Here is a 12,416-nt window from a genome sequence, read left to right on the forward strand (position 1 = left end):
TGTGATCATCAAATGATGATTTCCTGCCACCGGTGAACGTCAGGCCTGGCCGGCCGTGACCTTTTTGTTCAATAGGGGAAAGCAGGACTTGGTGTTAAAATAAATAAATAAACTTTCCACACCTGACCCCACGACGTGGGAATAATTGAGGTTGGTAGTCGTGTTCATAAAAAGTTGTGCAACAATACTTTTTCCCCCACTTTATTTCAGATTGTGCATTCATCCAAGTCATGTGCAAAAGGTAATTAGTGCTGAGCAGGTACGTACATAATACAATAAATACAAAATCGCTTTTTGCCATGTACACCTGGAATAGAAGTGTCATTTAAAAAGCATTTAAATACTAAAACACGTAAACAGAGGGATGTGGACGAACTCATAAATAAATTCTATACTTTTGACTTCAACATGGAAAACAATCTGGTATTAAATTTACGTAAACTGTCTCAAGACTTCCTTCATTAACCGGAAACTGAAACTGGCTCACGTTTCCTTGGTTATAAACATTTAACTTGTTAAATTAATTGATTCTTTACTTGTATCAAATTAAATAACAATAATGGACTTCAAGTAATGGCAAGGAAGTTGTGATCGTTGTCTTGGGAGTTCCGTGTCTTCACCCAAGGAAGGTCGCTCACCGTCGTCCAGCCCGATACCATTGGCCTGCTTGAAGGTAGATACATGGTGAGGTTAGACCCTGTTTATGTTGAAGGTACATACATAGTGAGGTTAGACACTTCATGTTGAAGGTAGATACATAGTGACGTTCGACCCAGTTTATGTTGAAGGTAGATACATGGTGACGTTAGACCCAGTTCATGTTGAAGGTAGATACATGGTGAGGTTAGACCCAGTTTATGTTGAAGGTAGATACATGGTGACGTTAGACCCAGTTTATGTTGAAGGTAGATACATGGTGACGTTAGACCCAGTTCATGTTGAAGGTAGATACATGGTGACGTTAGACCCAGTTCATGTTGAAGGTAGATACATGGTGACGTTAGACCCAGTTTATGTTGAAGGCAGATACATGGTGAGGTTAGACCCAGTTTATGTTGAAGGCAGATACATGGTGACGTTAGACCCAGTTTATGTTGAAGGTAGATACATGGTGACGTTAGACCCAGTTTACGTTGAAGGCAGATACATGGTGACGTTAGACCCAGTTTATATTGAAGGTAGATACATGGTGACGTTAGACCCAGTTTATGTTGAAGGTAGATACATGGTGAGGTTAGACCCAGTTTATGTTGAAGGTAGATACATGGTGACGTTAGACCCAGTTTATGTTGAAGGCAGATACATGGTGACGTTAGACCCAGTTTATATTGAAGGTAGATACATAGTGAGGTTAGACACAGTTTATGTTGAAGGTAGTATACATGGTGAGGTTAGACCCAGTTTATATTGAAGGTAGATACATGGTGAGGTTAGACCCAGTTTATGTTGAAGGTCGATACATGGTGAGGTTAGACCCAGTTTATGTTGAAGGTAGATACATGGTGACGTTAGACCCAGTTTATGTTGAAGGTAGATACATGGTGAGGTTAGACCCAGTTTATGTTGAAGGTAGTATACATGGTGAGGTTAGACCCAGTTTATATTGAAGGTAGATACATGGTGAGGTTAGACCCAGTTTATGTTGAAGGTCGATACATAGTGAGGTTAGACCCAGTTTATGTTGAAGGTAGCTACATGGTGAGGTTAGACCCAGTTCATGTTGAAGGTAGATACATGGTGACGTTAGACCCAGTTTATGTTGAAGGTAGATACATGGTGTGGTTAGACCCAGTTTATATTGAAGGTAGATACATAGTGAGGTTAGACACAGTTCATGTTGAAGGTAGATACATAGTGAGGTTAGACACAGTTCATGTTGAAGGTAGATACATGGTGACGTTAGACCCAGTTTATGTTGAAGGTAGTATACATGGTGAGGTTAGACCCAGTTCATGTTGAAGGTAGATACATGGTGACGTTAGACCCAGTTTATGTTGAAGGTAGATACATGGTGAGGTTAGACACAGTTTATGTTGAAGGTAGATACATGGAGAGGTTAGACCCTGTTTATGTTGAAGGTAGATACATGGAGAGGTTAGACCCAGTTTATGTTGAAGGTAGTATACATGGTGAGGTTAGACCCAGTTTATATTGAAGGTAGATACATGGTGAGGCGAGACCCAGTTTATGAGTTTTGGTTCTTCAAAGGACATCTTAAAACTTTTGTTGATGAAGAAGGGAAATGACTACTCAGGGCAGTATACACGGTGTTAGTACACAGGTTCAGGCTTATAATATACCTTTGGGATAATGGGTGCTTCGTTGGCGGGAAGCATTCCACCACCAAGCGTGTGCCAGACCACGACGGCACTTCCCGGTCTCTTGATCACAGCTCCCAGCCAGGCAGTTACACACACCTAAACAGCCGTCGCCGTACGTGCCCGCCGGACAATCTGCACGAGTGATGCACGGAACCGGAATTGTGAATCACAAGTTAACTCAGAGGGTCCACAAATATGCATGTCACCTGGTTACAAGGTACTGTAGACCCAAATTGTCATCTCTGTAATAAATGGGAACCAAGCTGGACGGTCATACCTCGGCAGACCCCGATCGAGTCCCCAAACTCATCGTTCCCCGCGGGCACGCAGCGCAAGCCCGTCGCACACTTCCATCCGTGCATGGCCACCACCGTCGGGTAACATGGACCGCCACGTGGAGCCGCGCACAAGTCGCAGCATCCGCAATCGTCCCTCACGATCCGCCGACAGCCCTTGGGTAACGTCAGGCACTGGTCGGTCGCACATACCGGGCAGTCCACGGCATAGTGAGGCGAGAGGGAACTGGTCCTGGTCGCCAGAGGGAGAGCGACAAACAGCGTTCGGAGCAGGAACAGGATTGCTACAGAATGCATGATGAGGTATCTCTCTCCTGTCTATGTCCGCTAGAATTCCTTACATCTGTGCTCTTTTATAGGAAAGTCTCGTGCGGAGACGTGAGAAGGTGGAGGGGGTGCGAGGGAGGAGGGGGACCCCGAACCCCGGAGGCACACACACGTTTGTCTGAATTTGGACTGGAACGAGGAATGTGATGGGGAAAGGGTTCGACTAAAGCTCGTCGGCGATGAGAGATGGAGTCAGAGTCTCGTCTCGTCTGACTCTGGGATGACCCGCCGTTTCACAAATGAGTCACATCGACAAACACCAACCCTGCGCCCTCCCAGAGCCACCGTCGGCGATCAGATGGTGTCCAATCTTTGTGCACAATACCATGGAGTAGCACCACATTGACGTTAACAAAGAAAATTGAAAAACTTTTCAAACAAATACATTTCCCATCAAATAAGTCATTCCATTTTTCCTTCATTGAACCGACCGATTCCCAGGAAATCATCATCTGACTGGTTCACAAACTATTTTTCCACGGCGTCTATCAACGATTCATCACCCACCAACGCGGTGTCAAGAGGTCAACGGTAGAACTAACAACTTCATCTTAGATGTGGTGCCAAGCGTCTGCTCATAAATACTTGGTTGTACTTTGGAAACCTAAGGCACCAACAATGAACTACATGCCAGGCCTGACCAGCCTTGCCTGCTGAGCAACTAGACGTCTACGAACTAGGTGGTGGTTCCTTTATTTTACACTCCTACATACGAGGTGGTGGTTCCTTTATTTTACACTCCTACATACGAGGTGGTGGTTCCTTTATTTTACACTCCTACATACCAGGTGGTGGTTCCTTTATTTTACACTCCTACATACCAGGTGGTGGTTCCTTTATTTTACACTCCTACATACCAGGTGGTGGTTCCTTTATTTTACACTCCTACATACTAGGTGGTGGTTCCTTTATTTTACACTCCTACATACTAGGTGGTGGTTCCGTTATTTTACACTCCTACATACTAGGTGGTGCTTCCTTTATTTTACACTCCTACATACTAGGTGGTGGTTCCTTTATTTTACACTCCTACATACTAGGTGGTGCTTCCTTTATTTTACACTCCTACATACTAGGTGGTGCTTCCTTTATTTTACACTCCTACATACTAGGTGGTGCTTCCTTTATTTTACACTCCTACATACTAGGTGGTGGTTCCTTTATTTTACACTCTTACATACTAGGTGGTGCTTCCTTTATTTTACACTCCTACATACTAGGTGGTGGTTCCTTTATTTTACACTCCTACATACTAGGTGGTGGTTCCTTTATTTTACACTCCTACATACTAGGTGGTGGTTCCTTTATTTTACACTCCTACATACGAGGTGGTGCTTCCTTTATTTTACACTCCTACATACTAGGTGGTGCTTCCTTTATTTTACACTCCTACATACGAGGTGGTGGTTCCTTTATTTTACACTCCTACATACTATGTGGTGCTTCCTTTATTTTACACTCCTACATACGAGGTGGTGGTTCCTTTATTTTACACTCCGACATACTAGGTGGTGGTTCCTTTATTTTACACTCCTACATACCAGGTGGGGAGGTGGTGGTTCCTTTATTTTACACTCCTACATATGAGGTGGTGGTTCCTTTATTTTACACTCCTACATACTAGGTGGTGGTTCCTTTATTTTACACTCCTACAGACTAGGTGGTGGTTCTTTTATTTTACACTCCTACATACTAGGTGGTGGTTCCTTTATTTTACACTCCTACATACTAGGTGGTGCTTCCTTTATTTTACACTCCTACATACTAGGTGGTGGTTCCTTTATTTTACACTCCTACATACTAGGTGGTGCTTCCTTTATTTTACACTCCTACATACTAGGTGGTGGTTCCTTTATTTTACACTCTTACATACTAGGTGGTGGTTCCTTTATTTTACACTCCTACATACTAGGTGGTGGTTCCTTTATTTTACACTCTTACATACTAGGTGGTGGTTCCTTTATTTTACACTCCTACAGACTAGGTGGTGGTTCTTTTATTTTACACTCCTACAGACTAGGTGGTGGTTCCTTTATTTTACACTCCTACATACTAGGTGGTGCTTCCTTTATTTTACACTCCTACATACTAGGTGGTGGTTCCTTTATTTTACACTCCTACATACTAGGTGGTGGTTCCTTTATTTTACACTCCTACAGACTAGGTGGTGGTTCTTTTATTTTACACTCCTACAGACCAGGTGGTGGTTCCTTTATTTTACACTCCTACATACTAGGTGGTGCTTCCTTTATTTTACACTCCTACATACTAGGTGGTGGTTCCTTTATTTTACACTCCTACATACTAGGTGGTGCTTCCTTTATTTTACACTCTGACGTACTAGGTGGTGGTTCCATTATTTTACACTCCTACATACTAGGTGGTGCTTCCTTTATTTTACACTCCTACATACCAGGTGGTGGTTCCTTTATTTTACACTTCGACGTACTCGGTGGTGGTTCCTTTATTTTACACTCCTACATACGAGGTGGTGGTTCCTTTATTTTACACTCGTACATACTAGGTGGTGGTTCCTTTATTTTACACTCCTACATACCAGGTGGTGGTTCCTTTATTTTACACTTCGACGTACTAGGTGGGGGTTCCTTTATTTTACACTCCTACAGACTAGGTGGTACTTCCTTTATTTTACACTCCTACATACTAGGTGGTGGTTCCTTTATTTTACACTCCTACATACTAGGTGGTGGTTCCTTTATTTTACACTCCTACATACTAGGTGGTGGTTCCTTTATTTTACACTCCTACAGATTAGGTGGTGGTTCCTTTATTTTACACTCCTATAGACTAGGTGGTGGTTCTTTTATTTTACACTCCTACAGACTAGGTTGTGGTTCCTTTATTTTACACTCCTACATACTAGGTGGTGGTTCCTTTATTTTACACTCCTACATACTAGGTGGTGCTTCCTTTATTTTACACTCCTACATACGAGGTGGTGGTTCCTTTATTTTACACTCCTACATACTAAGTGGTGCTTCCTTTATTTTACACTCCTACATACGAGGTGGTGGTTCCTTTATTTTACACTCCGACATACTAGGTGGTGGTTCCTTTATTTTACACTCCTACAGACTAGGTGGTGGTTCCTTTATTTTACACTCCTATAGACTAGGTGGTGGTTCTTTTATTTTACACTCCTACAGACTAGGTTGTGGTTCCTTTATTTTACACTCCTACATACTAGGTGGTGGTTCCTTTATTTTACACTCCTACATACTAGGTGGTGGTTCCGTTATTTTACACTCCGACATACGAGGTGGTGGTTCCTTTATTTTACACTCCGACATACTAGGTGGTGGTTCCTTTATTTTACACTCCTACATACTAGGTGGTGGTTCCGTTATTTTACACTCCTACATACGAGGTGGTGGTTCCTTTATTTTACACTCCGACATACTAGGTGGTGGTTCCTTTATTTTACACTCCGACATACTAGGTGGTGGTTCCTTTATTTTACACTCCTACAGACTAGGTGGTTGTTCCTTTATTTTACACTCCTATAGACTAGGTGGTGGTTCTTTTATTTTACACTCCTACAGACTAGGTTGTGGTTCCTTTATTTTACACTCCTACATACTAGGTGGTGGTTCCTTTATTTTACACTCCTACATACTAGGTGGTGGTTCCTTTATTTTACACTCCTACAGACTAGGTGGTGGTTCTTTTATTTTACACTCCTACAGACCAGGTGGTGGTTCCTTTATTTTACACTCCTACATACTAGGTGGTGCTTCCTTTATTTTACACTCCTACATACTAGGTGGTGGTTCCTTTATTTCACACTCCTACATACTAGGTGGTGCTTCCTTTATTTTACACTCTGACGTACTAGGTGGTGGTTCCATTATTTTACACTCCTACATACTAGGTGGTGCTTCCTTTATTTTACACTCCTACATACCAGGTGGTGCTTCCTTTATTTTACACTCCTACATACCAGGTGGTGGTTCCTTTATTTTACACTTCGACGTACTCGGTGGTGGTTCCTTTATTTTACACTCCTACATACGAGGTGGTGGTTCCTTTATTTTACACTCGTACATACTAGGTGGTGGTTCCTTTATTTTACACTCCTACATACCAGGTGGTGGTTCCTTTATTTTACACTTCGACGTACTAGGTGGGGGTTCCTTTATTTTACACTCCTACAGACTAGGTGGTACTTCCTTTATTTTACACTCCTACATACTAGGTGGTGGTTCCTTTATTTTACACTCCTACATACTAGGTGGTGGTTCCTTTATTTTACACTCCTACATACTAGGTGGTGGTTCCTTTATTTTACACTCCTACAGACTAGGTGGTGGTTCCTTTATTTTACACTCCTATAGACTAGGTGGTGGTTCTTTTATTTTACACTCCTACAGACTAGGTTGTGGTTCCTTTATTTTACACTCCTACATACTAGGTGGTGGTTCCTTTATTTTACACTCCTACATACTAGGTGGTGCTTCCTTTATTTTACACTCCTACATACGAGGTGGTGGTTCCTTTATTTTACACTCCTACATACTAAGTGGTGCTTCCTTTATTTTACACTCCTACATACGAGGTGGTGGTTCCTTTATTTTACACTCCGACATACTAGGTGGTGGTTCCTTTATTTTACACTCCTACAGACTAGGTGGTGGTTCCTTTATTTTACACTCCTATAGACTAGGTGGTGGTTCTTTTATTTTACACTCCTACATACTAGGTGGTGGTTCCTTTATTTTACACTCCTACATACTAGGTGGTGGTTCCGTTATTTTACACTCCTATAGACTAGGTGGTGGTTCTTTTATTTTACACTCCTACATACTAGGTGGTGGTTCCTTTATTTTACACTCCTACATACTAGGTGGTGGTTCCTTTATTTTACACTCCTACATACTAGGTGGTGGTTCCGTTATTTTACACTCCGACATACGAGGTGGTGGTTCCTTTATTTTACACTCCGACATACTAGGTGGTGGTTCCTTTATTTTACACTCCTACATACTAGGTGGTGGTTCCGTTATTTTACACTCCTACATACGAGGTGGTGGTTCCTTTATTTTACACTCCGACATACTAGGTGGTGGTTCCTTTATTTTACACTCCGACATACTAGGTGGTGGTTCCTTTATTTTACACTCCTACAGACTAGGTGGTGGTTCCTTTATTTTACACTCCTATAGACTAGGTGGTGGTTCTTTTATTTTACACTCCTACAGACTAGGTTGTGGTTCCTTTATTTTACACTCCTACATATTAGGACCTAGGTGGTGGTGCTTTACCTACTAGGGCCTATGTGGTAGTGCCCTTTCCTACTAGGGCCTAGGTGGTAGTGCCCTTACCTACTAGGACCTGGGTGGTAGTGCCCTTACCTACTAGGACCTGGGTGGTGATGGCTTTAGTTTAAAACAAATGTCTGTTCCTGCAATTTGAAGGTTTGTCCATGGTTTGTCATACAGTTATTGAGTGATTTAATGAAATAATTAATTTTCTACTTACTTTTTTAATTTAATAAAATAATAGTTCTATTTCACCGAATTTTTCTCAATGATTTCTTTGCTACAGTTTATGCTTTTTTCACTGAACATCTGGTTATTTTATTCCCATACTGCAAAGCATAACTTCATCCATCAGACCTCATAAATAATCTTCAATCCCCCAATACCAAACCACATAAATAATATAATGATTGTATCAAACTTGGGAAGGATGACGTCATGGCATATTCCACTGAATCCTGCACCAGGAACACCAAATCGCAAAATTAATAATCACGGACCATCTAATTATTATGTATGCAAATATAGCAGAAACCACACCCCCTCTCTCTTTGACGACCACATATAGCAATAAAGATGCTCAACAGGTGGTGAGTGTGATGTAGGGCACATGTATATATATATATATATAATCACCACATGTAGTCATACTCTTTCCTCGTCCTCCATCCACCACCGACGATGATGCACACACACGTTCTCAGTCAAAATTAATCATACCTTGTTTGCCAAAGTGAAAGTCCACATGTAATTTTACACCAAACAGGCTTCACCAATGACCTTCCCACCCCACCAATGCAGGAAGTGTCCGAGCTACCGGGTATCCACCAAAGCAGATGGCGCTGGCAGTTTAAAATGGCATTCCAGGAGACGGACAACTCACAATTACTCATTACAAATGATCGCCAGGAGTCGTTGTGTTGTCATTTTACGTTGCTCTGTCATGTCGATCAAGAACTACTCAAACCCACAATGCAACATTCCAAATTCGTGCTTCCTGGGTATCCCCTACAACTTCCCTACCAACTGTAGTCATGTTCCATGCATGTTCCACTTTCTATTGTTGATTATAGCTGGTAGTTACATTATTGTCAAGGCACAGCCGTGCCGCTGATGCAGTGCCCCTTGTAGATTAGAACAGGAATTTGGAATTTGTTCATGGTCCTGGCGATAACTTGCCAACCATTCACAACGATTGCCGAGAAGGTGAATTGTAAAAATGCACAAACACGCGCACGTACGCACGCAATGATCGCTTAACCCCGCTTTTCGCTTTGTGAGTGCGGGGTAATGGCATTAGCAATTTAGCAAAAGGTCAAAGCAAAAACCCAAAAATGAATGAATGATGGTGCTGAGGGCCATTCAAACAGTGAACTCGATATCTGTGATCACAATGCGACCGCCAAGAGGAAGCCTCCCCCGGCTTACCCTTGCCCCGTGATCCAAAGATGGCCGTATTGCTTTTCGGACCACCATATCACCTTGGCCATCAACATTTATGGGTAGAGTGTAAATTAAGAAAACGTGTCCCCATCTACAATCTGTCCATAAAACTCAACATTATGAAAAATCAGAGGAAAATGATTCATATTTTGATCAAAAAGGTGTTTTTGTTAATTAGGTCAAAATCCAAAAAAGTAGGTCAAGGTCACTAATCAAATATCAGGTGCAGAACGTCAGTGCACGTACATTATTACGACGCAAGAACATCTTGGAAGGCCAAGCAGTCTTAAAGTGGCCATTAGTAAAAATTGAGTAATGACCAAAAAAATGCGTTATTTTATTCAGACCGCCACTTCAAATTGACCTTTAACCCAGAGGGGTATGATATAAAATAAGTGTAAATGCGTCTTGGTCTGGGCTATCTAGAGAGGGCAATTTCGTTCTGATTAGTCAAAACTTAATCCAATTATGGTGAAAAATGTTAAAATGCCCATAATTGGGTCATGACCTTACACATTTGGTCAAGGTCAAAAAATGCCAGCTTCACATATTTATTATTCCCATTATTGATGCAAAATTACATTTCAAAAGTCCCATCTAGATGCGAGACAGACCTCGGACATTGGCAGAAACTAGAATAACGCGACGGTGTTGCCAATATGCCTCCGCAAAGTCCCATAACGGGTAGATGCCCTCGTTCACTGTCCTAAAAAAATTAACAAGTTTGAATTTAAATCCCTTCAGCCGTTTTCAAGTATCACATTTTCACCAGCCATGACAGGTTTCACATCGATCGGTGAAGCAGTTTCAGAGACATTTTTAAATATCAGCTTTCAAGCTAATATGGCTGCCATACCACATGACATATGACCTTTAAAATGTACAATCTGCATATGTTTGGGTAGTGGATCACGTTTGTGAAGTTTCGTGTTGATTGGATAAAGTTCGTTTTTCTATCCTAGATGGCTGCCAAACCACGTGACCCACAACATCATCATTTTCAAACTATATGTAACAGTGCTGTTAGATATTTGTAAAATTTCGCATCGATAGGGTGAGCGGTTTCAGAGATATAATTATTTAATATTTTCCTTCAATCCAATATGGCTGCCTCACCATGTGACCAATGATGTTTTCGTGATCATCTTTTAATCGCCATGCCGAGTCAATGACACATGTGAAGTTCCGAGTCAATCAATTTGGTGATTTGGGAGATGTTTTTTTTAAAGGTTTTAGGTTAAATCATATGTGGCTGCCAAACCATGTGACCTATGATGTCATATATTTAATATTTCAATACAAATGGGTCATACATCATGTGCATGCAATTTAAGATTTTTAGGATAAGGAATTCGATTAAAACATTTTTGGCTGGTATACCACTTCACCTATGTCATCATTATCATGCTTTTGTTCCCCATTGGGAGTATTGACAATGCGCCAAGTTTCAAATATTTCCATTCAGCGGTTTTCGAGAAATATTTTTTTTATTATTTGATTTTAATCCAAGATGGCTGCCATACCATGTGACCTATGACATCACAATTATCTTAAAAACATTCTGCATGGGTGTCACTCCTACCATGAAAGTTTCATCTCAATCGGACATGTGGTTGCTGAGAGAAACGAGGTTTAGCCCGGACGGACGGACGGACGGACGGACAACCCAAAAACATAATACCTCCGCCAAAGAAGGAAAAAACCTAAACGGTGGTTTCGTACTCCTTGGGGATTAAGAAACTCTGAGGTTCCGATATAATTATCTATTAGTTATGTGTCTCCGACGGAATTATCTACAAAGGTATGCAAGATAGTAGTGCTACCTTGTCTCCGTCAGCACATGCTCTCCATCACACACAGGTGTCACCTTGGTATTGTAAAGTGCAAACAGCGTGTCAGGGAAGTGCTCTATTGGCCAGAAATGCACCAGCAGATCGAAGATTCCAGAACAAAACTGCACTAGATGTGCAGATTACCAAAATAAGCTTCCCCCTGAAGACCGCTCATACCGACAAAGATTCCAGATTTATCCTTCAACCAGGTAGCCGTTGACTTACTCCAGTTCGAGTCAAAACAGTACATTTTAGTTAATTATTATTTAAAATTTGTGAGGTATGTAAGCTCCAGGATATGAGAAGCTGCACAACGATTGATGCACGAAAGTCCATCTTTAGTAGACATGTACCTGAGGGTCTTAGGAGCGACAATGCATCCTTGTTAGTGTGCAGAGAGTTCAAATTGTTCTGTTTTGATTGCGGTATTGACCAAACCACTTCCAGGCCTCGATTTGCTTGTGCTAAGGGTGAAGCTGAAAGAGCAGTGCGGACATTTAAAATGATGGAAGAAAGTGGAGGACAAACATCTGGCTTTGTTTGACTACCGCACCACTCCCCAAGAAGGACTACACTTGTCCCCTGCACAGTTGTTGATGGGTAGAAGACCAGGTGACAAGCTACCTGCAAAGCGCAGCTCATTTGCACCAAAATCTTATACCTTTCATGATGTTAAACGCCATTTTATTATTATTTTGTGTGTACAAGATCGACGCTCGTGTAAGAGCGAACATTAATCACAAAAAGAACAAACGGACACACAAAACATAAGATAAAGGGAGCGGGAGACAACATGGGGAGGCAGAGGGAAGCACACAAGTACAACAGTAGAGAACAGGGACTTCGGGAGATCTGTGGGAGGGAGAGGGCTTGGGGGGAGCGAGCATGGGAAGGCGAGGGGTGGGGGGGAAGAGGTTA

The 12,416-nt window shown here is 41.8% G+C and overlaps 1 protein-coding gene across 2 annotated transcripts; it reads right to left on the reverse strand.

Annotated features, from left to right (window-relative positions):
* Positions 1-185: 185 nt before the first annotated feature.
* ESM1 (endothelial cell specific molecule 1) lies at positions 186-10,382 on the reverse strand. 2 transcript variants are annotated; one of them, XM_068109367.2, is made up of 4 exons: positions 10,281-10,382; positions 2,599-2,849; positions 2,301-2,453; positions 186-666 (listed from the first exon to the last, which is right to left on the reverse strand). In XM_068109367.2, the coding sequence occupies exons 1-4, from the start codon at positions 10,343-10,345 to the stop codon at positions 635-637; spliced, it is 501 nt and encodes a 166-aa protein (XP_067965468.2). In that variant the 5' UTR covers positions 10,346-10,382; the 3' UTR covers positions 186-634. The 2 variants fall into 2 exon arrangements, with proteins under 2 accessions (XP_067965468.2, XP_067965469.1); XM_068109368.2 differs by lacking the exon at positions 10,281-10,382 and having other exon boundaries at positions 186-663; positions 2,599-3,082.
* Positions 10,383-12,416: the final 2,034 nt, after the last annotated feature.

This window comes from Myxine glutinosa, chromosome 2 (assembly GCF_964187855.1).
Source record: "Myxine glutinosa chromosome 2, kmMyxGlut1.1, whole genome shotgun sequence".
Lineage (NCBI taxonomy): Eukaryota > Metazoa > Chordata > Myxini > Myxiniformes > Myxinidae > Myxine > Myxine glutinosa.

Coding starts and splice junctions, on each gene's coding strand:
- ESM1 (XM_068109367.2), bottom strand. CDS start 10,345: ATGGGACTTTGCGGAGGCATATTGGCAACACCGTCGCGTTATTCTAGT. Junction 2,850..10,280: donor AGTTTCTGCCAATGTCCGAG/GTCTGTCTCGCA, acceptor TCTGGCGACCAG/GACCAGTTCCCTCTCGCCTC. Junction 2,454..2,598: donor CTCGATCGGGGTCTGCCGAG/GTATGACCGTCC, acceptor TCACTCGTGCAG/ATTGTCCGGCGGGCACGTAC.